Here is a 26,280-nt window from a genome sequence, read left to right as displayed (position 1 = left end):
TTTATCATTAGCATTTTAAAAATTTAAAATTAATAAAGTCTTGTGTAATCTATCTCTGGGTGTCTTTATTATCCTTTTTGTTTATTAAGTATATCTTTTAGAGTGTGATTAGATATTTCTATAACTGCATGCTATTTAGGATTGTGTTGTATACCTGTAATATGCTTTATGTTGTAATATGCAAAAAACTGTTTAATTTTACTAGAGACATATCCTGGAGCACTGTCAGTTTTAATTTGTACAGGTAGCCCCATGGTGGCCATAACTTCTAATAAATGTGTAATTATATAATCAGTCTTTTCAGGACTCAAAGAAGTTGCCCCTTGAAATTATGAATTTGTATCTACAGTGTGGTGTACATATTTTGAATTTCCAAACTTTGAAAACACATCCATTTGCCAAATTTCATTTCTTGGGTTACTTCCTGAAAGTAGTGGAGTTTGGTTATATGAAGAACAAGTTGGACATGTCTTTATAATTTTCTTGGATTGTTGCCAAGTGATGGAAAAATCTTTTTTTTTTTTCAAATCCTTGCCATTAACATGGTGTTTCTTTTGAAATTCTGAGTCTTCTAGCACATTTCCTACTGATAGCTGAAAAATTTCATCATTGCCTTGTGTTAGAGGGTCTGGTAGACCTGTATGGGATTTGATGTGTGTTATATACCAAGAGATGATTTCTACTTCTGGTTATTTCTTGTAATCGAATAAATAACAAAGTTAATTCTGAATATGTGGTTGGTGAAGGTTCTTTACCATTCTGTTGGATGCCATTTTATCTTGTGGACTGTGTCTTTTGCCATACAGATATTTCTCAGTTTCAGGAGGTCCCATTTATTAATTGTTGATTTCACTGTCTTTGCTACTGGTATTCAGGATGTGGTCTTCTGTGCCAATGCATCTAAGGCTGTTTCCCACTTTCTCTTCTATGAGGTTTAGTGTTGCTGGATTTATGTTGAGGTCTTTGATCTATTTGTACTTGAGTTTTGTGCATGAGGAAAGATATAGATATATTTACATTCTTCTGCATGTTGACATCCAGTTATGCCAGCACCATTTGCTGAATGTGTTTTCTTTTTTTCCATTGTATAATTTTAGCTTCTTTGTCAAAATCAGGTGTTCATGAGTGTGTGGAATAATATCAGGGTCTTCAATTTGATTCCATTGGTCTATTTTTGTGCCAATATCAATCTGTTTTCAATACTATAGCTCTATAGTAGAGTTTAAAGTCATGGATGGTGATGCCTCCAGAAGTTCATTTATTGTAGAAGATAATTTTGGCTATTCTGGGTTTTTTGTTTTTCTATATGAAGTAGAGTATTGTATTGTTCTTTCAAGGTTTGTGTGAAGAATTGTGTAACATGAGGGGCCTGCTTGTTGGGGTTTCTGTCCTGCCCAGTTCCCACAGTTGTTAGGTCTCAAAGAAAATCACACAGAGGTCTCTAGAAGGTTATAAACTGATGGGCCCATTAGCTCAGGCTTCTTATTAGCTCTTGTAGCTTATATTAACCCATTATTCTTATCTATGTTAGCCACATGGTTCAGTGCCTTTTTCAGCGAGGCAGGTCACATCCTGCTTCTTTGGTGATCTGGGCAGGACTCGGAGGAATGGGCTTCCTCCTTCCCAGAATTCTCCTGTTCTCATCGCCCCGCCTCTGCTTCCTGTCTGGTTGACCCGCCTATACTTCCTGCCTGGCCAATCAGCGTTTATTCAAAACATAATTGACAGAATACAGACAATTCTCCCACACCACTTCCCCCTCTTTTTTTTTTAAAAGGAAAATATCCATAGTCCAGTTTTTGGGGAATGTTGGTGTAGTATTCCAAGCTACTTCCATCTAGTTGGGGGCGCTGATAATCTTATGGGGACCTAAAGAAAATTTAGAATTATGATTAAGTCCTGACTGGAATATCCTGTGAGGCTTAATCATCTCAGGCAGCAGTCTTGAATCTTCTGGATGTAGAACTCTGATATCTTAGGTGGTCTTCCTTGATCAAACCTAACTTTTCTTAACTCAGAATGAATCCACAGAATTGTGCTGGGATGTTGATGGAGATTGCATCGAATCTGTATATTGTTTTTGGTAAGATTGTCATTTTTTCTATGTTGATTAAGATTATGGAAGATCTTTCCATTTTTGATATCTTCTTTAATTTTTTTCTTCAAAGACTTAAAGTTCCTGTCATATAGATCTTTCACTTCTTTGGTTAGAGTTACCCCATGATATTTTATGTTGTTTGTGGCTATTGTGAAGGGTGATGTTTTTCTGATTTCTTTCTCATCCTGTTTATCATTTGTATGTAGAAGGGCTACTAATGTTTTTTGAGTTAATCTTGGATCCTGCCAAGTTACTGAAGGTGTTTATCAGCTATAGGAGTTCCCTGGTAGAGTTTTTGGGGTTACTTATGTATACTATCATATCATCTCTGAAAAGTGAGAGTATGATTTCTTTCTTTCCAATTTGTATCCCCTTGATATCCTTTTGTTGTCTTATTGCTCTAACAAGAACTTTGAGTTCTATATTGAATAGGTATGGAGAGAGTGGACAGCCTTCCTTCTAGTACTTTCTGTAGGGCTGAATTTGTGGATAGGTATTGTTTAAATCTGGTTTTCTCTGGTTTTTCGATCATTGTCTATGGTGATTGATAGCTTTGCTGGGTAGAGTAGTCTGGGCTGGCATATGTGGTCTCTTAGTGTCTGCACAATGTCTACCCAGGAACTTCTGGCTTTCATTGTTTCCATTGAGAGGTCAGGTGTAATTCTGATAGCTCTGACTTTATATGCTACTTGACCTTTATTACTTTGCAGCTCTTAGTAGTCTTTCTTTATTCTGTATGTGAAGTGTTTTGATTATATTATGTAGTAAGGGAACTTCTTTTTTTTTGCTCCAGTCTATTTGGTGTTCTGTAAGCTTCTTGTACCTTCATAGGCATGTTCTTCTTTAGGTTGGGAAAGATTTCTTCTATGATTTTGTTGAATATATTTTATGTACCTTTGAGCTGAACTTCTTTTCCTTCTATTCCTATTATTTTTTTTTCATGGTGTCCCAGATATCCTGGATATTTTATGTTAAGAATTTGTTGGATTTAACATTTTCTTTGACCAATGAATCCATTTTCTCTATCATATCTTCAGCACCTGAGATTCTTTCTTCCATCTCTTGTTTTGTGTTGGTTATGCTTGCATCTGTAACTCCTGATCATTTACCCACTTTTCCATTTCCAGAATTCCCTTGGTTTGTGTCTTCTTTATTTCCTCTATTTTACTTTTCAATTTTTGAACCATTTCTTTCCTTCATCTGTTTGATTGGTTTTTTTTTTCTTGGATTTCTTTAAGGGATTTGTTGATTTCTTCCATTTTTATTTGCTTTTTTTCTCCACTTCTTTAAGGGAATTTTTCATTTTCTCTTCAAGTGATTTTTATCATTTTTGTAAAGTTATTTTGAATGTTTTCTTCTGCTTTATCTGCTTTGGGATGTTCAGATCTTGCTGATGTAGAACCACTAGTTTCTGGTGGTGCCATATTGCTCTTTATGTTGTTGAATGTATTCTTACACTGTTTTTTTTATCCATTTCTTCCTCCAATGGGTGCAGGTGGGGCCTGTGCTTCAGAGGTTCCCTCTTCCTCCAAATGGTCCAGATGGGGCCTGTGGCTTGGGTGGTCACTCTTCCTCCAAGTGCAGGCAGGTTCGTGCCTCTGGTGGTCACTGATAGGGCTCTGGGGCTCCTTCAGGTGTAGGCGGGGCCAAGTCTTCTGTGGTTGCAGATGCCATGTGGGATGGTTTGGGGTGTGGGAGGCTGGAATGAGGCATGCCTCTAGGGGCTAGTGCCTGGACAGTAGAGTCCTTCAACTGGGGACCCAGACACTCAGCTCTCCAGGTGTGGGTACGGCCAAAACTTCAGTGGTTACAGATGCTGTGGGGGAATAATTTGGGTATGGGGAGGCTGCTCCCAGGTCTCTGGGGCTTCTGTGGATGGGGATAGGGTGCAAGATGTGCGTCCATGGGCTAGGGCCTAGAGAGTAGGGCCCTCCAGCCCAGGACCCAGATGCTCACCTTTCTAATTATTCTTTATCAAAAAATGAGAGTCAGATATTGGGGTAAGCACCTGAATGATCAGAGAAGCAACAGAGAAGCCACCAGTGATCTCTCTCTTCCATTCCTCAATCCAAAAGGGCTGAGCTACTCTTTCTGCCATGTGTTACTACTTCCTGTCTCCTATCCATCCTCATTCCTCTAAGACTTCTATGATTAATTTTGGTCAGCTAGTTACTAGCTATGCCCTCTGACTGAAAGCAAACTTTATGGTCAGAATACAATCAAAATATCACACAACAGACTTGTCTGTAAAGAGGTTCGTGAGCCTAGAGTGCAGCAAGCTCTTATGGATCCATGGTGTCTGGAGAGCAAGGTTAGAACAGTTGGCCGCACAGGACTGCTACATTAGGGGGAGGCCCATGAACTGTATAGCCTTTAAAAGGTACACTTAACCTTCTGTCAGAAACCTGAGGCATACCTCACTCCTTGCACATCTGATGGTGAGAACCCTGAAGTCATTCTCCTAGTCTCTGGCCTACCAGAGCACTGCATATAAAAGAAAAATAGTTGAATAGCTTTTCCATGTAAATCTTAAGCGTACTATGTAGCACAAATAATAAATACTCAGACAGATATTTGGATATTTGGGTTCAAGCTGAAGATTAGAAAAGCAAAGCAGTCAACCACTAGAGATATCTTACCTTATCAAGACTCAGACACATAAAGGGGTGACCCTGTAATGTTCTCCATCAACCTCAGACTCCACACTCCACTCATTTCCCGTCTCTCTCTGCCAAGCTACATCACTCCTTTCTCCACCTCTCTAGTGCTGGTGATCCCAACTTCTGGGATCACCTTTGTGTGAGTTCTGTGTCTCTTTTAGACAGCCTCAATCTTGTGAAGCCCAGAGTGGCCTTGAAATCACAGAGATCCATCTGCCTCTGTCTCCCAATTCCTGGGATTAAAGGTGTGTGCCACTACTCCTGGGCCTGTATGACTGACTAGTATGGTTGCTTTGTCCTCTGATCTTCAGGCAAGCTTTATTTATTAAAACACAAATAATATACCACCAAAGTACTATTGTTAAAAAGATTTTATTACAGTCTGTGTGATCTAATTTCAACCAGTTAAGCATGCTTTTGTCATGTTGTGTCTAATGATAGGGTAGTAAAGGAACAGGTAACCTCAAGAATTTCACTTGAACATATGGCAGCATCGAGCATGTCTTGGAAGAGGGTGGGTGTCTCTCTGGTGTTTCTGGGAAACTTCTGAGGAACACGGTGACCCAGTGCTAGGCTACACAAAGCCACCTACTCACTTTGAGTGTCACTAGTCATTTGAGCAGAGTGCCACAGGCTTGTATGGTTCTGTGGTCAGAATTTCTAGGTCTAAGTGCTTTGTCTTATTTATGTTTTTGAGACAAGGTCTGCTGTGTAGCCCAGGCTGTCCTTGAACTTCTGATCTTCCTTCCTTAGCCTGAGTGCTGAGGTTACAATCCTCCAACAGGGGTGAAGTAAGGATGAGAGCCCACAGAAACTAACACAAGGTCCATTAACCAGTTGCTTTTTATTGGAGAGAGAAAACTACTAAGGAAGGAGAACAGCAGGGAGCTGGCCTCTCTGTGAGTGGTGGCAGTAGTACCTTGGGAAGTGGAGATACCGTGTCTCTCACTGGACATTGTAGGGGCAGGAAACTAAACCAAGTTTAAGGGAAGTAGTGATATTTGCGCGGAGAGGAAATGGATTTCTAGACTAAGAGGCAGTATGATCTCACCATTTTGGGGTAGACAGAGCTTCTTTCTTCTACAGAAATCATGACCCATTAAAAAGTATTTTACTAAAATTTTAAAAGCATCTATTTTGTTTTGTTTTTGAGGCAGGGTCTGGGAACTCAAAATCCTCCTGCCTCAGCCTCCAAGATGCTGGGATTGCAGGCATGCACCACCAGGGAGGCAGTCCTTACTCTTTACAAGTTCACCATCTCACGCATTGTGAACTTGTAATGGTAAAAGTAAAAATGCTGCAGGTTCCTGGGCTGCAGCGGATAGCAGGCCATGAGACTACGCCACAGGTCTCCAAAGGTGGCTGGTCCCAGGCGGGGAGCCATGCAGTGGGCAAGAGACAGAGACATGGATAGGCACACCATGCAGAGTGAGGTTGGATATTTATTTAGTGGGTTATGGAGGGGAAAGGAAGAAGAGAAGAGCAGAGAGGCAGAGAGGGGAGAGGGGGGAGGAGAAGGGGAGAAGTGGGGAGAGACAGAAGCTGCCTCTTTGAGAGGGAGATGGAAAAGGAAGAGACTCAGGCTGCAAGCAGAAAGGAAGATCTGCCTCCTTCAGCAGACAGGGGAGGGAGTGGGCAGGGCTTGTCTCTTAAAGGGACAGAACAGATCATTACATTCCCATCTCTTTTTTATAATAAAAAGGCGGGAGGTTAGGCACAACAGGTTAAAAAAATTGGGATGACAGATTCTCAAGACTTCTTCCTGCTTATTTGTGGGTGTTGTTGGGGGGGGCCTGAGAAAGCTGGGTGCTGGTCACATCCTAAGGTAGCTGGTCTCTTTGTTTCTGTCCCATGTTTGTGGTATGGAAATATCTGGTGTCTCTTATACCTATTTAAAGTATTGGCAGAACAGAGGACAAAGTTAAGCTTAGGAAAAAAATTTAGGACCAGGGAATTGAGGAGGATGTATCTGAGCTGTTTAAGGTGGATCCTTCAAGTAAGCTCCCTGGAACTCACCAAGATTTTTTTGATTTGTGAAAACAGAAATTTTATATACATTGTATAAACAGTAGTATATTTATGTCAGAATGACTGTGACATATTTTTGCACAATGAAAAATATTTTTAAGACTACAGAAGTCAGTGTGAGAGAGAAATTTGATAACTCATATTTGTCCTCATACCTTTATAACTTGAAGATCTTGTATTTGTAATTTACTGAAATTTGTTTGGTGAGGTTGTCCTTTTAAACTGACAAAAACCTCTGAGCTGTCAAACTGCATCAGAGATCTTTGGGAAGGATAAAATTTTACTTGAGTTACTGATTAAAAAACGATAGAGAACTTATATGGTTGGTACCTAGAGCTACTCCTCAGGGTCCTCCATGGTCACTGAAGGTCATATTTGCCTTTTGCTGTTTAGCACAGGGCCTTCCAGGCTCCAGAAGATCCTGTGGGCTAAGAAACCTGTAGGAAGACAAGTCTACCTTGACCTGAGCAGCAAGGCTATTGATTCCAGCGATTCTGTCCATGTCTAGAGATCTATCAGTTTAGATAAAAGGCAGTTTTTCCCAGTGGTCAGCGCTTGGCAGTTGAAGTGAATTACAGATGGATGTTGTTGTATGCCCATTTGTCTTTTGTCTTCTTTGGAGGAAATAGAATGCTGCTGCTAAGAGCCAACCTGTCTCTGTTATGAAAAGTCTTTTAATAATTAAATATTTAAATGCCATATTCCCCAGATCTCTGAGCAGTTGAGGGCTGTTTGTCAGGTATAACTACAGTATAGAATCTGCCTAGAGAGCTGAGTCTAAGCTTGACTGTACTGGCTCTCAACTTAACAGGTAGAGCAATGTTGGATTAAATATACCATATTTTGTAAGAGACTTAAAAGTACATACCAGTTTAAAACATGAGACTTACTGTTTTTGTGGTCTGAAATGAGATACAATGAACAGATAATTATAACATTTAACAGTAAAAATAGATGCATTTAGGTCACATGTATGTACACACACACATATACACAGCAAACAGGAATTGGGCAAAGTGGATGCTCTTGGTGAGCCCTCTCAAAGGCATGCCACTGTGCAAAACACACAGGTAATAGTCAACACTGGGGAACCAGGCAAGGAATACCTCAGTAAAGATGATGGGACTTGGTTACCTGACCTCAGTCAAAATGGCAGTGGTCACATGTTGTTTGGAAGAGAGACCTAGAGGTGTGATCTGCCCTGGTGCTGCGCCGCCATGCCACAAGCCACGAAAGGCTGGAATTGAAAGCAGCCGCTTTGTGGATCTGACCAATCTTTTTTTTTCTCCTCATTTTTTTAATTAAAAAATTTCCATGTCCTCCCCTCCTCTTCCCCCTTCCCTCCCCTCCCTTCCACCCATACCCCCACTCCCTCTCTCTCCAGGCCAAAGAGCCATCAGGGTTCCCTTCACTATGTTAAGTCCAAGGTCCTCCCAACTGCCCCCAGGTCCAGGAAGGTGAGCAACTATACTATAGCCATACGCATGAATATCTTGCATATCACCATAGAACCTTCACCTGGCAATGGATGGAGATAGAGACAGAGCCCCACATTGGAGCACCAGACTGAGCTCCCACGGTCCTGATGAGGAGCAGAAGGAGGGAGAACATGAGAAAGAAACTCAGAACCGTGAGGGATCTGACCAATCTTGTTGGCAGCAGTAGCAGTGGCAGGGACAATTTGAAGAAACTCCTTCCATTTGCCTGTGTGCTGACAGTAGTCAGAAAGCTCCCATAGAAGTGGAGCCAGCGGGATACCGGCAGAGTGAGGGTAGGAGCTGAAGAAGTAGGACATTATGGCCTGGGGTTTTAGGGCCTCTAAAAGGCATCTATCCCAGGGGGGATGGACATGGATGGCTTGCTACCCATAGCTGAAACTGTGAAGGCCCACAGTGAGATGTCTCTCCACTATAGGCAGGGTGTAAATCAGCTTGAACATTACAGGCCCCATGGGAGTGCATCCTCTGCCCCCAGGTAGGATTCTGTAGCCTGACTAGATCTGGTCAGGGTGATTCAGAAGCCAGAGAGGCCAGAGGCCACTCTGAGTGGCCTTTCACAACAAGGGAAAAAAGAAAAGAAAAGAAAAAGAAAAAAGGAGAAAGAAGAATATGCATGACCCTGGGCCCCCAGCCACAAAAGGACCAGCTCTGGATCTTCCAAACACAATTTTGGCTAAGGGAAGGAATCCAGAGATGAATGTCAGTGAAGGGCTCAGCCATCCATGGTTAGGGGCTGTCCCCTCTAACTAGGAGCTCACTGGTCAATTTCTCAGGTTTGGAGAAATGGTTAAGATGACCAGAATGGGGGAAACTCACCAACTGAAGCCAGTGGTGTACATAGAAATCACACGTAGAAATCATGCTCAGGCATATAGAACACGTGGTTATTGTGGAAAAAAATACCCTGTTCTGGATCCTGACCCCAGGAAAGGGGCTCAGGGTGGAAGAGCCTCCCGAGTCTCACAGCACCAATGTAATGGTAACAGTAAAAATGCTTCAGGTTCCCGAGTGGCTGCAGCAGGCAGTGGGCCATGAGACCATGCTGCAGGTCTCCAAAGGCGGCTGGTCTCAGGCAGGGAGTCATGCAGCAGGCAAGAGACAGAGACATGGATAGGCATGCCATGCAGAGTGAGGTTGGATATTTAGTGGGTTATAGAGGGGAAAGGGAGAAGAGGAGAAAAGCAGAGAGAGGGGGAGAAGTGGGGAGAGACAGAAGCTGCCTCTTTGAGAGGGAGACAGAAAAGGAAGAGACTCAGGCTGCAAGCAGGAAGGAATATCTGCCTGCCTCAGCAGATGGGGGAGGGAGTGGGCAGGGCTTGTCTCTTAAAGGGACAGGACAGATCATTACAGAACTGACTAACAGCACATTTTGTTGTAAATCAATCATACTTCAGAACTGAATTTTAACCAATATTCCAAATACTGGACTGAATCATTGACTACATGACAGGCCTGACCAGGTAAGAAGATGTGTGTAGCTAGGAGGGAAGTCTGTTCCAGCTGCTGTGGCTGAGAACTGGCTAGATGGGAGGGAGGGAAGAGGGGCAGGTGTGTGGGAGGAGGGGGCAGAGTGTGGTGCTCAGGTCTGTACTGAGGAGTCTGACTGTCCTGACTCAAAATTCCTGTTTCCCTGTACTGACTGTCTTTGTGTGTCTTTGTCTTGCATCTAGAAGGTCCCATGTGGGAATTAGTTTCTAGGTCTGTGGGCTGTTCTCTCGCTTATTGGAAGCACCTGCTATTAGCTCCTATGGGTTGTGCCAGGTCACTTGTACCCAAAACCACCAGGATCCTTTACCCGTCATCACTTTCCCTAATTCAAAGGTGGGACATGGTTGCTGCCCTTTGGAGGGGTGAGTTCAGGATTATTACCGAATGTGGGCAGTGTTAACTTTATTATTGCTTTCTCCAGAGGAGATTTAATCTGGGAACATGTACTGATGCTTCTACAGCTGCTTGCTAGGTGATGTATGTCTCTGTCCTGTCACTGCCAGGTGTCAGGGAGACCATGCAGCCAGAGGTGTGGAGAGTGAAGCTATTGGGTGAGGTAAACACACTGACTAGTGCCCAGATGGTTGTCTTTTTGATCTACTTCATGTGTATGGGTATTTTGCTTCACATATCCTGTGTACTGTGTGCATGCCTGGCACCTGCAGAGGCCAGAAGAGGGAGTTACAGATGATTGTGAGGCACCATGGAGCTACTGTGAACAGAACTCTGCTCTGCAAGAGCAGCCAGTGCTCTTAACCCCTAGGCCATTTCTCCATCTCCCAATTGTCTTCTTAAACTGTGACTGTTACTTCAGCATGTCTGGTTTGAGTGGCTAGTGACCAAGAATGAGCAAATCAAAACTTTCTGGAGGTGGCCTATCCACCATGTAAAAAGACTTCTTTGTAGTTGAATTTGGCTCATCTCTTCAGAAGCAAAAGCAATTGAAGCCTATGATGACTTGAAAAGATGGTGATCAAGGGACTAATTAAACTAGAAACTGGTGGATGATCTCAGAATCATTGGTAGCAGTGGCCTTTGTTGAATGCTTGGTGCCACTCAGTCTCCTATGGATTCAGCTTGCCTTGGGCACATGGTGGTGGTAGCTAGCCTGTGTAGGGCCTTGTAGATTGTGCCTGCAGAGTTTGCATCAGAGTAGGATGCCAGGTAAGGTGAGCACATAGTCTTACGAATAGTTTTTGTCAGGTCCTGAGAAGGGGATGGGCACCAGTGTCCACAGTACTCTCCAGTCATAAACCAAAAGGGTTCACTTCCAGAAGAAACAGATGAGGCAACTGTTCCCAGAGAGAGCCATGTGGCACTGGATCAAGGCATCTGGGCAGTATGCTGTAACAAATAGGTCATGTTTGGGTGATGGGAAAGATTACCCTTATGGAGATGTGGTACTTTGAATAAGAATGGTCTCCCAAAGCTCGCATGTTTGAATGCTTAGTGAGCAGGGAGTGGCACTACTTGCAAAGGATTAGGAGGTGTGGCCTTATTGGAAGAAAGCCAGGCTCAGTGATTATCATCTGTCTTCCTGATGCCAAGGATCTAGATGTAAAACTCTCAGCCACTTCTCCAGCACCATGTCTGCCTGCATGCCAACATGCTCCTCACCATAAGTATAATGAACTAAACCTCTGAAACTGTAAGCAAGCCTCAATTAAATGCCTTCTTTTGAGTTGCCATGATTATGGTGTTTCTTCACAGCAATAGAACACATGTCTAAGATATACAATTTGCCTGTATCTTCTCACTAAAAATACAATTAAAGGACTGGAGAGATGGCTCATCTGTTGAGAGGACTGGTTATCCTTCTAGAGGTCTTGAATTCAGTACCCAGCACTCACATAGTGCTTCAAAATCATTAAAACTCTAGCCCCATGGCATTCAGTTGCCTCTTGTGATATACAGAGAGACATACAGACCAAATACCCCTATACATAAACAAATCTTTAAAAATAACATTTAAAACTTAAATAGAATGAAAGATAGAAACCCCATTTCATTTAGTATTTCTTGGGCAGGTAATCTGCTAGCACTCAAGGTGACTGCACACTAGCCCTTGAAGCAAACTAGACGAGGCTCTTGCTGACCGTTATTTCTGTCATCACCTCGAAGACCCAGGCTAGGGACTCCACAGCTGAGCTGGACAGGCAGTAGTGGTGTCAGATCCCTTTTCTTGCAATGGTCACCATGCTCGCTTCTCCCAGGAGTCTCATCCCCATTGCTCTGGCTGTCCTCATCTCTCCTGCCGCTAGGTGAAGGCCCTGCACCTCTTTACACAGCTTTCTGGGAACCTTGTTTTCCTGTTTGACTTCTAGGGATATAAGCCATTGCCCATTTGTAGAGTAAGTGAGAAGGCCAATCAGCCAGTTTATCTAGAGCTCCACCCATCTCTTCTGGGTGGACCTATTGCCGTGGCTGTCACCACTCTGCAGAGGTCTGTGTTCACCTTCACTTCTGAAGGATGGGGACTCCAGCTTGTGCTTCCTGTCAGCGCTGTAAGGATCAAGGTCTCCGGTCATCTTATCCATCACTGTGTGGCTGTATCATGCCACCTTGTTGATTTTCTCCTGTGTTTGCCTTTCTCCATTGCTTCTTAGCTGCCCTTGAGACAGTTTGGGCTGTCACAGTTGGGCTCCCTCTTGCCTGGAAGGGAAGGGCCTTTTCCCAGGGCTCCCAGTGGCTACCTGAATCCAGAGATGGGATCAGATTTTGTCCCGTGCACACACAGATGCCCTTTCTATCTTATGCAAGCTTCTACTTTACCACGGCTGAGCAGTTGGTGTGATCACAAGCCTCCCCGACTTCTACTCCTCCTCCACAGTTCTGCAGGGTGAGGATTCTCCCAGGACACCACAGCAATCCCGGCACATGACACTTTTCTTCTCTTATTGATAACTTCTACATCTCTCTGGAAAATGCCGTTCTGAGGCAAGTGTGACTCTCCAGGGTCACTGCTTCTGGACAATAGTAAAACAGGGTCGTTTGAGAATAGGCAAGGTGACACCTCAGCAGCCGATCTGATGAATGGGAAGGTAGAATCTACTGTGGATACCCTGTGAGAAGGGAGGAGCCACGTCACAGGTGGGAGGGAGCGTCCTCACACAGCCGCTGCGAGCGTGATTTGAACCAATGAACTGTGTGTCTCTGGTCTTCTAGTTAATATTTTCAGACTGCAGGTGGGGAGTAACTGAAACCCGGGCAGCTCACACGGGAAATCATGGTGGATGTTTCTTGGTTCTCCTCCTTTCTGGACTTTACTGGGCTTCTTGGATCAGTCTCAAACACCAGTTTGGGAAAGTTCACAGCCGTTTCTCAAATATTTCTTCATATGTTTCTCCTTGTAGACGTTCAGCCTTAGATGCCTTGAACTTACTGTTCCCCGTTTCCAGTTTACCTCTGTTTCCACATCTGCCCCAGGGAGCTCGCCTCTTTCCCCTGCCATATCCCATCTGCACCTAAACCCCCTGCATAGATTTCTGTGTTGTAGCTGTGGCTTTGGGTTTTCACTGGTAGAGCTGCCATGGTTCTTTTTTTATATTTTCATCTTTCTGTTTAAGTTCCCCATCTATTCTCACATAGCATCCACCCTTTCTCTTAGGCCATCTGGTGTGTTTATAATTTAAAGGCCTCTATCTATTTCCCAGAGCTGGGCTGTCCCCGCCTGACTTTTATTGAATTTTACTCTCAGTGAGTTACATTTTCTTGTGTCTTTGCACATTTCCTAAGTCTGTGTGCAGGTGTGATGCTTGGCTGTGTTCAGAAGACAATGCTCATATTCTCCTGTCTGCTTCATTTGTGGGTGGCTCAGTCCATCCTGATACAGTCAGGCAGGGCTGTGCCCACTGAGGCTCTGGTTAGAGCCACCATTCCTGCCCTCCATATTTTGAGGGTGCGATAGAACTTAGGGTCTGGGGGAACCCTAGTGACATCTGGGCTGCCAGCTGAACCCTGCTTTCCGATGACAGAGCTCTCCATGCCTCATGGTGGTTACTGAATTGGTTTTCCTCCCCAGTCCTGCCTCTGATATTCTAGGGCCCGATAGCCTCCCCTTTTCCCCAGCTACATGGCCTGAGCCACCATTGGGTCACTCCAGGGCATCTTGTAAAAACCCAGGGTGCCATGGGAGGATGTCACTCACCTCCACCCCAGCCATTTCATAGCCGTTCTGTGCCAGAATGGGTGCCAGAATGGATACCAGTGCTCCACACCCCTAAAACCAAGGGCCTGGTCTCCAGATGGCAGATCCAGTCACAAGGGTGAGTTTGCATTCTGAGAGTTCCTAGTGGATAGATGATTAATCCACAGATGGATCAAGAATTGATGGCATCACTGAGAGATAGTGGAGCCAGGAAGATCATTGGGTGCTTTGGAAGGACACATCTTGTCCCTACTTCCTCTTCCTTTTTCCCTCTCCTCTCTTACGTCTCTCTTTTCTGTGCACATCTCCACTGTCGGCCATTGTGTAGGTCGTTTTGTTCTGCCAGATGCTCCCTGCCGTGGAGTTCTGTCTCACTCACAGGGATCCAGAGGCAGTGAAGCCCAGTGAGGAGGAGCTGAGAGACCCTCGGAGCCAATTAAATTCTAAAATACACCCCACTCCAAAGTTGCTTATCTTTGGTGGAAAGCTGGCTACACTCCACCCTCCCCCCGGGCTCTGCATAGAGTGGTTGGCCTCTCCCTCCTGCCTTTGGTGGCTCTGCTGCCTTCCACCACTTTGCCTGCAGGACAGCAGCTTTTGGGTCTCTTCTAGAAGGTTCCTCGCTTTGCGGAATGCATTTGAGTTAGGTTTGCCCTTGATTGTGACCTTGGCTCTCACAAACACTCACTCCTAGAGCATAAGCAGAGTTCGGTCTCTGGAGTAGAATTGGTGACCTTTTCAGACTTTCTCTGTTTAACAAACATTCTAGAAACACATGTCCTGATTTACATAAACTACTTACTGTGTAGGACAGCAAAGCCTTGGGGCTGTAGCTCGCCAACTGCCTGCCAATAGCACTTTACTTCTCTGGGGTCCATGTCCCTTTCTAAGGGGTAACCAGAGGACACCCTTGGCGAGCGGTTCAGGATCCAAGCTATCTCACCCAGTAAAGGGGTGTGGTATTTGTATTTTTCACGGTAAAAGAAAGAGTAGGCCACACTAGTCTATATTTAAATTTTAATTGGATTTATTTTTTGTGTGTTCTAATTGCATTTGTTTATTTATTGTGGGAGCCAGTTATACCCTTCCACTGTGTGGATTCTGGGGATTGAACTCTGGTTCTATGTGACCCTCCAGCTCCACCCTCTGCCCTCCTGATGCTCTGTGCCCAAGGAGATAATCTTCAGAGCTTCACTGCCAGACACCTGGCTTCAGCTTCCTGTGACAACCAGGAACTTCTTGGTATTGGAACAGCTTGGGATAAACAATAAAAGTCAGGAGAAAATCTCCATGAATGAAGAAGGACAAGGGGTGGCTCTGGGCAGTGCTGTTAGCCAGGAAGCAGGGTTTTCTACTGTCCCAGCTGACATCTGAAAATAACCAGGCCCCTGAGGGCTAAGGAGTGAGTGGGTCTGGGCCTTACACAGAGATGAGGCCATGGGCAGAGTCTGCCTCCATCTTTCTGCTCCCAAGGCCTTGTGTGGGCTGGTCCCCTCTCACTGGGTGCTCACCCTCATGGGCCACTCATCTTTCCTAAACTGGAAGATGTCAGCTTTGTAAGCCCAGGTCTCTGGCCTCCATCTTTGGAGGCCCTGCCTCTGTGCCCACCAAACCTTAACCCCTCCCCTGAGAAGTGTCAAGGCAGCCCGCCAAACCTTGACCCCCTCAGTCTATTTAATCTGCTCCCCAGAGAGTCCCTTCATGTCCCCCCCACCATGGTCGCATTGGTGGCTTCCCAGTTCCCTCCCCAGGGGGGCCACCCGAGTGCACAGGAATCCTATTAAACCTGGATATCCTTTAATTCGGCTTGCTGTGATTTGGCTTGATTGGGATTTTTGCATCGGCAGAGAGCTCGCATTAGGAAATATTCCTAACAAGCTTGTGTCATTGCGAAGTCACACATTCGGGACTGTCATGTAAGGTAAATGTTGACTAGCACGACATTTCAGCGTACTTATTTTGAAGACTGTCAGGCCAACCTAGATGTTTTAAAAACGGACCGTTGTCATAGTGAACCAGTTCTTCCATTTTACAGCCACACAGTCGGGCTGGATTTAATGTTTAGCAACACATGTGAGTTTCTTCTTAACACACCCACAGGTCCATGATTAGATTTTTAAAGTCCCTAGGTGCCTCAAGGGACACTCCCTACCTCTCCTGTAGCCTTGGTGGGAGGGGGTGATAATTATCCCAGATATCTAGGCAGAGTCCCAATTCACAGCCAGTTCAGAAGACTGTAAAGTTAAAGACTGGGCAGGATGAGCAGAGTTCTGTTCTGCATGCTCACGAAGGATGAGCATGCAGAACATTGTGTCACTGGTCAGAAGCTTCTGCCTCTGTGCCAGGAGGAACATGCCAGAGAAGTGAGGGCAAGCCTGTTTACCCAGACACCGCTCCAGCACAGAAGAACCTAGGGAAGTTCAGGACCTAGGACTTCTGGGCTGCCCCATCCTCTGATGGTCAGCATTTCAAGAGGCTGACTGCGACCCAAAATTATGTCTTGGACACCTGAGCCTATCTGCACCTCCTGCTGTTCCCGCTTTGTACCACATGGTGGCACCAGAGATCAGGGTATGCGCTGTAGGAAACCTAGGGTCTGCAAGGGGGTTGGGGAATGTGGCTTCCAAAATAGACGTAGTAAATCTTCATGGAGTTTTTACAGCCTCTAGACTTAGCTCATCTCCTCCTCAGGGAGGCCTGTACTCAGTGTGCCTCACTTCCTGTGATTTTCCTGATACTACCTTGGGGGAGGTGTGTCTCTCCCTCAGTCATTCATTTTCCCACCCCAGGGCTTCCAGCAGCTCCAGGTACTTCAGTAAATTTTTTCTCCTGTAATCTGTGTTTTTCTAAAAATCATACACACAACCAAATACAAGTGGGAAGTATAGCCTATGCAGGCGACCTGACAAGTACAGCCTTGAGTACGATTTTCTAGGTCAGTGGTCGCACCGCGAGGCAGCTGTGGGTCCCATAACCTCCCTCTTCAGATGCCCCACTGTGGCAGCCTAAGGAGGTTAGAACCATGTTATTTACGAATGAGCAGGAAGAGAGGCAAGTCACTTTGTCAACACTACAGAGATAATTAATGCCCAAATTTGAGGCATTAGTGCCCAATTCACAAAGTGTGTGGGGTCTTAGGGGCGTGGTCATCTGCTGCCCGCTTAGCACCACTTAGTAGCAACTACTACTACAGTGACTTAGTAGTTAGTTATTTAGTAGTTAGCTATTGTTGCCTTGGGATTGAGGTGATCTTTCTTTCTGTCTCCAGCAGGTGGCGACAAAGCATAGAGCCATGCCCGCTCCTGCCCTTGTGTAATGCTTGGTTTGCCTTAAGATGTAACAGGTACTTTTGTCGCGGGAGAGGCCCCTTTTCTGGACCCAAATAGAAGTTGCAAATGGGAGAGAGACCCTAGGCTAGCACGTATCTGCCAAAAAGAACGTCTGCAGTCAGTTCCGGAACAGCTGATCACATATCACGTGGCTCTGGATCTTAGGGTGGATCAGACTCAGTTTCCCCAGCCTTTGAGGGAAGAAGTGACTTGAACAAAGTTACTAGCGGCAGCGCCCAACAAGTTTGTGCACACACACACACACACACACACACACACACACACACACACACACACACGTATTTCCAGTAGCTGGTGCCGGAATAAACTTATTTGACTGATTGACCTGCGCTGAGGATCCAGGCAGAGTACAGTAACTGTCAGCAGTCGCCCCATCCCCAGACTCTTTAAAAAAACTATTAAGCTATATGTTTTTCTCTGCTTTCCTCCGTTTCTTCCCCCTTCCCTTCTACCCTCTCGCGTGATCCCCACGCTCCCAATTTACTCAGAAGATCTTGTCTTTTTCTACTTCCAATGTATATTAGATATATGCATGTCTCTCTTTGTTGTCTAGGTTCTCTGGGATTGTGAATTGTAGGCTGGTTTTTCTTTGCTTTATGTCTAAAAGCCACTTATGAGTGAGTACATATTATATTTATCTTTCTGGGTCTGATGTTTTCTAGATCCATCCATTTGTCCACACATTTCAAGATGTCATTATTTTTCCACTGTGTAGTACTCCATTGTGTAAATGTACCACATCTTCTTTATTCATTTTTTTTGGTTGAGGTGCATTTAGGGTTGTTTTCTAGGTTCTGGTTATGACAAACAAAGCTGCTATGAACATAGTTGAGCACATGTCCTTGTGGTACGATTGAGCATCCTTTAGTGAGCAATACCCAAAAGTGGTATTGCTGGGTCTTGAGGAAGGATGTTTCCCAATTTTCTGAGAAATCACAGTACTGATATCAAAGAGGCTGTTTGCACTCCCACCAGCAATAGAGGAGTGTAAGATGGAATCTCAGAGTTGTTTTGATTTACATTTCTCTGAAGGCTAAGGATGTTGAGCATTTCCTTAAGTGTCTTTCAGTCATTTGAGATTCCTCTGTTGAGAGTTCTCTGTTTAGGTCTGTACCCTACTTTTTTTTTTGTTGGATTATTTGTTCTTTTGATGAGCAATTTCTTGAGTTCTTTGTATATTTTAGAGATACGCCCTCTGTCCGATGTGGGGTTGGTGAAGATCTTTTCTCATTCTGTACATTCCTGGTCTCTTTTACAGATTCACAAAAACCCAAGGCCAGAAGGCAGAGCTTACAGTAAGAACTTGACCATAACAGTGGGCTTAGCAACTCAAAGTTCAGTGCCACAGGGAGAGGGGCCTGCCTCTCTCACCCACCGCAGTTCACTCGTTCACCCCGACCTGAGAGTTTGTCCCCTATGCAGAGTGAGGGCGACACACACCCAGACCCCATGCTGCTCCAGAGCCCCACAGAGGGATCCCCACATTATCAGATGGGGGTGGAGAGCAGGGTGGGGGGCGAGCGGTGGCTGCAGTGGGTTTGCATACTGCCTGTGCCTCTATGCAGTGGCTACCACTACAGTGAGTCCCTGGCACCCATCTCACCGTCGGACGGTCTCGGGGCACCTAATGCCACTCCCAGAGGGACTCCACTCTGCAGGGACCAGTGAGGACCAGCTCAGCCACATGCTCAGCTTGGGTGGGTCCACCTCCGGATTTGGTGAGATCTTGCACACCACCAGGTTGGAGGAGGTTAAGCTGGGGATGATGTCGGCTTCTCCCAAGGAAGCCGAAGGTCATAAGCACAGTAGGTTCAGCAGGATCACCAACCCAGGACCACAGCCGCCCCCAGAGAGCCCAGCTCCTGGCAGAAACTCTGCGCCGGTGTGAGGGCACAGCCCCTTTACACACATGGCTCTTCACACCAGGAAGCAGGGATATTCCATGGCAAAAGCATAACCCACCTTAGAGCCCTGGCACTGCTCCCTTCCAGCTAATTGCTCAGACCCCTTTCTCAAGCCAGGAGGACAGCATCCTTAACAATCAGAACCAGATTGGAAGACCAGAGATAGACAATGGATGGTCAGAGCCACCTGGGAGAGATGCTGTCTAGCCACCACCAAAGAGAAGCAAGACAGTCTGACTTTGGGGTCGCTGGGGTGGAAACAGAGAACCCCGAGGGCTTCACCTGGCATTTTAGGAGTGGATCAGGTAACATCATTACTAGAAAGTGGAAGGCTCGGGATGCTGCTTATGCTGTGTTGTGCAGTGTCTCCCCTTGTACTTAGGAAGTGACTTGTGTACAGCACAGTTTGGGGAACCTGGGGGCCTTTAGTCGTGGACAGAGATTCTGGTGCCAGTAGGCCCTTGCCAGGAATGACACTTTTACATTGCTCCTCCCTCCATAAGACTATTGCTGCTGCAGAGAGAACCAGACCTTAGGGGTGAGGAGAGGGTGTGTGAGAGACAAGAAGGTCTGTAGAGACAATAGGAGATTCCAGCCTGGAATGGACATTGCATGTCACCCACCATATATGTGGTCCACGGTATATGTTGTCATTGTGCATTATATATATGTGCACTATATACATCATCTTTTACTTTCTTGATAATGCCCTCTGGAGCACAAAAGTTAATTTTTGTTTTATTGTACAAGTTTGTGTTTGTGCATGTGCTTCAGACCTAAGAATCCTTTGCCAAGGTGAATGTCATGAGTGTTCACTAGTGAGTTTTCTTTTAAGAGATTTATGTGTGCTGGGCAATGGTGGCACATGCCTTTAATCCCAGCACTCAGGACTCAGAGCCAGGTAGATCTCTGTGAGTTTGAGGCTAACCTGGTCTACAAGAGCTAGTTCCAGGACAGGCTCCAAAGCTACAGGGAAACCCTGTCCCAAATTTTTTATTAAGTGGTTGATCAATTTAATCCTGTGTGTGACATTAAGCCAGAGTTTAAAAATTCTTTGGCTTTCAGATACAGGTGACCCAGCATCATTGTGGGTTTCTGTTTGTTTTTAAAGTTTTTAATTTAATCTTTAAATCTTATGTGTATGAGTGCTTTACCTGCAAGTATGTCTGTGTACCACCTGCGTGCAGTGTCTTTAGAGGCCAGAAGAGGTTGCTGGATCACCGTGGAACTGGAGTTACAGACATTGTGACTGCACTGTGGATGTTGGGTCCTCTGCAAGAACAGCCATTGCTCTTAAGGGCCGAGTTATTCCTCAGCTCCAATTTTTTATCTTTTGAAAGAGAGTAATCTTTTCTTTAATTTGTTTTTTTTAGTGCACTTGGTCTCCATTTTGCTTATTTCAACTTTGAGTCCGGTCTGTCTATCCCTCCCTCCCTCCCTCCGTCCCTCCCTCCGTCCCTCCCTTCCTTCCCCCCCCTCCCTCCCTCCCTCCCTCCCTCCCTCCCTCCCTCCCTCCTCCCTTCATTCCTTCCTTCTAATTATGTTTTCCCATTCCCCCAGTTGCAGATCTAGTTGCTAAGAGTCTTTCTCTCTTTCCTCTCCGTCTCTCTGCTTCTGTCTCTGTCATCTTCTCATGCACATTTATGAACTTCTTCATTAGTACTAATCTTTTTATATTCCTGTGTTTCTGTATTTTGTTTTCATTTTCACTTTTCTCTTGGAATTTTAACTTCTCTTTTGATTCTTTCTTGACTGTGGTTCTTCCTTTGGGTTCACTAGTCCTTTTTTTTTTTTGTCTCTAGGTCCAAAGCAGGGCAGCACACGCACTCCAGTGTTTTCTGTCCTATAGCAGAATCTCAACCTTTTTTTATTTTTTTAGTATCCTGACAGCAGTGGGTGGTGTGTGTGTGTGGTTGTGTGTGTGTGTGTGTGTGTGTGTGTGTGTGTGACTGTTAGATGACTTCAAAGAACAAGCAGAAGTGCACCAAACCTGGGCCTCATCAGTTTGGCTAGGCTGGTTGGTCATTGAGTCTAGGGTCCTACCTGTCTCTGCCCCCTTGGTGCTGGAATTACAAGAACTCACATCCTGCTTGGCTTTTACACAGTCATTGAAGATTCAAATTCTGTCCTCATGCCTGTGTGGCAAGCGCTCTCATCCCTTCCCCCCACACCTCCCCACCACTCCCGCCTTTTATTTGGTTTCAGATGCCTAGTGTTTTTTTGCTTTCTAAATGGTCATTCTATACCAATTAAGAATTCCTGGCTTTGCGCTTTCTCAGCCCCTGGCAAACACCACTGCATTTTTCTGTCTTGAGAAATTACAGGACTCTCAGTTCCACCCTCTACGTGCAGATTTATAGAATGCTTGTCATTTTGTGGCTGACATTTCACCTGACGTTTGTTAGGTGCTGTTACTATGAACAAACAAGTATCTGAGACTCTGAATCAATTACTTTGTATAATTATTAGAACTTTTCATGGATAATATGCTAGTTTATGGCAATGTTTACATATTTAATTAGGCAAAATTCAAAGTGTTGAGATGATTGACTTATTAAAAAGTGCTATATACTTTAGCTTATTGATAAGTGCACAGGTTACCCTAAGCTGTTAAAGTCTCACAGGTTTCCCTACTGACATCAAGCAGAAATGCACAGAAAGAATTTTACTAAAATATCTAGAGGTGTTGGTCATCCATATTTCAAAGGAAGCAGCTTTAACGAAGCATGAGTCATATGCTCATTTATCGGGAAACACACGAGCACTAGGCCAGGATTTACCATCCGGCAGCTGTCATGTTGGCTCCTTAAGCCTCAATGACTAAACATTTACTATCTCCCCGTACAAAGGATTTCAAAAGGTTAGTAATTCGGTTTTCAGTACAAATTAACAGCAAAGGACTGATAGTGGCGTAGCTATTGGAGACCATCATCTGAAACACTGTGGTGGATCTGGGGGCTGCTGTGCATCAGTCTGGAAGCAGACATGATGCAGTCCAAACAGTACATCAGCACAAAGAAGCTCAGAAGCAGAAGGATGGTCCGGGAGGCCCGTATCTCTGGAGATGCTTTTGGAGAGAGGCTGGTGCTGTGAAGATGCCGGGACAGCTTCTTGTGCCTGCACAGGAGAGTCAACATGTACCCGCTGGAGAGGGCCATGAGACCAATAAAGGACACATCCCGAAATATCCTCATTATGGTAAACAAGTGCCTGCTGATATGGCTCATGGGTAAAATAACGCAGGATTCAGTGACAAATAAGAGCCCATGTGAGGTGATGTTGTAGTCAGCAACAGAGGAGAACCAGAAGTGAGCACCACAGGACATGTAGAAGGCCCACAGCACGAGGAGGAGACACAGGCTGTGCTGTGGGGATTTATGTTTGAACTTCGCCAAACAGGAGCTTCTGGGGCTGAGGGTGACAGCCTGGAGGACGCTTAGCAGGCAGGTAGCACAAAGAGAGAGCCCCTCAAAAACCTGTGCAAGTGGACAAGGGATTGACACGTGATGTCATTCCATGTATTCTGAGGTGTGAAAGTGTCCGTGGCTGTGAATCCCATGATCGTTAGCATCCCAAGGTGGATGAGGGCCAAGAGACCGATGAACAGGTCAGTGGTCCGGGGCCTGTGTTCAAGAAGAAACTCGAGGATATGGAAGAGGAGGAGGATGCTGTTGAATGAAATCCCAAAGCCTAATTCAGAGAAAAAGTGTGTTTTGTATGTTAACAACTCCATAGAGTGTGTTGATTCTTCTCATTGTATGGGACACGGAGCTAGAGTAAGTATCTGAGGAAAAAAAAGCAAGAGAAAGTTTTCATCACAAACGATAGCAGCATCATTGGTACCCAACACTATTGCCATTAGGAAAACCTATGGACCCAGCCCAGTACCCCCCTCAGTACTCAAGTCTCCCTGCAGCCCAATGCCTCATCATTTTCAGTCATGACTGGATTATGAGCACATTGATGGGCTCCCTCCCTGCCTAAAGTTCCCTGGCATTAAAATGATCACATATTATAGAAATGCTTCTTACTATTGCCTTGTTTAGAGATTTTCAGGAACATTGTGATACATGGTTTCGGTCTTTGTCATCCTGCCAGGTATACTTTTACTAAAAGTATACTTCTTAGTAAAAGTAAAAGCTTTTATTGAAGCATCATGGAACGTTTTCTTGTTTAGTTTCTGTTGCTGAGATTTAATACCCTATCCAAAACAGCATAGGGGAGGAAAGGGTTCATTTGGCTTATATTCTCAGGTTACAGTCCATCATTAAGGGGAAGTGAAGTCAGGAACCCAAAATAGCTAGTAAGGACACATCCGTAGTCAAGAGCAGGGAGACGGGGCTGGAGAGACGATTCAGAGATTAAAAACACTTGCTGCTCTTGCAGGGCAGTTCAGTTCCCAGCCCCTAAGTCCAGTGGCTCACAACCACCTGAAGCTCCAGCTCCAGGGAGTCTGATGCCCTCTTCTGGCCTCTGTGGTCCTGCACTTATGTGCATATAATACATACGGCTATATAATTTATATAGTAGTCCTCCTGGATATTGGAAGTAGACACGATCGCCAGGCAAAATTGGGAACTTGAGGGTTGGGCAAGAATGGGCCAAGGGAAGATGGGGAGAGAAAAGTGTGAAGGGGAGAACGGGGGAGCTTGGAGGAATGGGGTGCTTGGGATATAGGAAGGGTGGATATGGGAGCAGGGAAGCATATATCTTAATTTAAGGAGCTACCTGAGGGTTGTCAAGAGACTTGACCCTAGAGGGGTTCCCAGGTTTCCAGGGAGACGCCCCCAGTTAGTTCCTTGGGCAGCTGAGGAGAGGGAGCCTGAAAAGGCCAGTTCCTATAGCCATACTGATGAATTTCTTGCATATCACCATAGAACCTCCACCTGACGATAGAGGAACAAAATGACAGAGCCCCACATTGGAGCACCGGACTGAGCACCCAAGGTCCTGATGAGGAGCAGAAGGAGAGAGAACATGAGAAAGAAAGTCAGGACCGTGAGGGGAACCTCCAAGCTGGCGACAGATGGGGAAGGTGACTGAGCCCCACATTGGAGCACTGGACTGAGCTCCCAAGGTCCTGATGAGGAGCAGAAGGAGCGAGAACTTGAGGGAGAAAGTCAGGAACGAGAGGGGTGCGTTCACTCATGGAGACGGTGGGACAGAACTAATGGGAGATCACCAACTCCAGTTGGAATGGGACTGATGGATCATGCGACCAAACCCATCTCTCTGAATGTGGCCAACAGCGGGGCTGACTGAGAAGCAAAGGACAATGGCTCTGGGCTCTGATTCTTCTGCATGGACGGGCTCTGTGGGAGCCTTCTCAGCTTGGTCGATCACCTTCCTGGACCTGGGGGAGTTGGGAGGACATTGGTCTTAGCATAGAGTGGGGAACCCTGATGGCTCCTTGGCCTTGAGAGGGAGGGAGGGGAGGTATGGTGGAGGGGAGGGGAGGGAAGGGGGAGAAGGAGGGGAGGGAAGGGGGAGGAGAAGGGGAGGGGAGGGGGGGAGGAGGAGGAAGGAGATGGAAATTTTTAAATATAAAAAAAAAAAAACCATGAGAGAGGAAAAAAATTAAAGTAAGCAATGTTAAATTTATACCAGAAATTTTGATGAAGATGTTTGATGAAATATTTCCTATAAAATACGTTTTGGGGCTGGAAAGATGGCTCCATGGCTAGGAGCCTGGTTGTTTTTGCAGAAGACTGGGTTTTGCAGAGACAATTGTCTGTAACTCAGTCCTAGGGAATCTGATGATTCCTCTGGCTTCTATGAGCACTGCATGCATGTAGCACACAGAGATAAAAGCTGGTAAACCGTTCAAAATAAGTTTTTTTTTTAAATTTTAAAAACAACTTTATATGTCCTCTTCTGCCCTTGGTGGGTATTTCATACACAGGGTCCACTGACATACATGCAGGCAAAACACCTACGCACTTAAAATAAGTAAATTCAAAACAATTTAAGATACATGTTTATGTTCTTATAACAAAATTCTTCTCTTTTTTTGTTTTTTTTTTGAGACAAGGTTTCTCTGTAGCTTTTGGAGCCTGTCCTGGAACTAGCTCTTGTAGACCAGCAAGGCTTTGGGGTATCAAAAAGCCGCTGTCCCGCCCACTCACCCCTCTTTCCATGCTCCACACATGGATTTTGGACCCCGTTCCTGTTCCGTGAATTTTCCCTTTTAATTAATAAAACTTGAATAGACCCTATTTGGAGCTAGTGTGGGATTATCTGACTCGCGTTTCCCCCATTTGATGCGTTCTGCATCATTCAGTCCTTCAGACTCCTTTGACATGTACAAGCAGTTGTGGGCTACAGTCACACCGCAGTGCTACAAGGCACGAATGTCATGACCCTACACCAATGTGCCTTCTGTTCTGCATCTAACTTCTGTCCAATCCCACATTCTTTCTGGCCATGACTGACCACCGTTCTTCTCGCTACTGTTGTGTAGTCAGCTTCATCCCCACACTGGCTGAGAACAGACAGTGTTTGTCTGAAAGTGACAACGTGCGTCTCAGTGAGGAAAAGCTTATCTTTCCACAGTAACAGCATCGGCAACAAGACACTGTCTTCTCCAGCCGCTGGCTCAGTGCAGTGGGTTTGCTCCCATGAAAAGCCCAGCAAAGATGTCAATCAAAGATGTTCATCTGTGTCCAGTCTTCAATGGGGCATGATTGATCACTAGGACACAGGCCCATCTCTTACTCTGTGACACCGCTATATATATGGCATGCATTCTATTTAGTATATTAGTTTTACTAAAGGGTTAAAGTACATATTGATAACATCTTGATTGTACATATTATACAGTGATAATATCTTGAGAGTTACTTTTGGTCTGTAAAATATAACCAATGTAAAATATAACCAATGTTTAGGAACAATTTTAATACTTCCTCTACTCATATTACTTCTGAGAAAAACAGGCTCTCTGCATTTAGCCTTATTTTAAATACACGAGATTTACAGACCAAGCAATATAAACCCCACCCAACACCAAGCTTTAATTTCTTATGAATCAAAGGGGATGAATGCTGTCATTTTCAGTGTGTTGTAACTAACTTTCAGCAATCATGTCCCTCAAGCAAACATGGCTC

General features: G+C 45.1%; 1 protein-coding gene across 1 annotated transcript; it reads right to left on the bottom strand.

The window, feature by feature from the left end:
• Positions 1–21,980: 21,980 nt before the first annotated feature.
• On the bottom strand, positions 21,981–22,929 carry LOC119807160 (vomeronasal type-1 receptor 90-like). The gene is given in 4 exon segments (XM_038319293.1): positions 21,981–22,109; positions 22,111–22,637; positions 22,640–22,886; positions 22,888–22,929. Coding segments are annotated over 4 exon segments (945 nt in total).
• Positions 22,930–26,280: the final 3,351 nt, after the last annotated feature.

Source organism: Arvicola amphibius, chromosome 2, assembly GCF_903992535.2.
Source record: "Arvicola amphibius chromosome 2, mArvAmp1.2, whole genome shotgun sequence".
In the NCBI taxonomy this organism is placed as follows: Eukaryota; Metazoa; Chordata; class Mammalia; order Rodentia; family Cricetidae; genus Arvicola; species Arvicola amphibius.
Note: the sequence above shows the minus strand (reverse complement) of the source record. Positions and strands in the feature narration are given on the sequence as shown.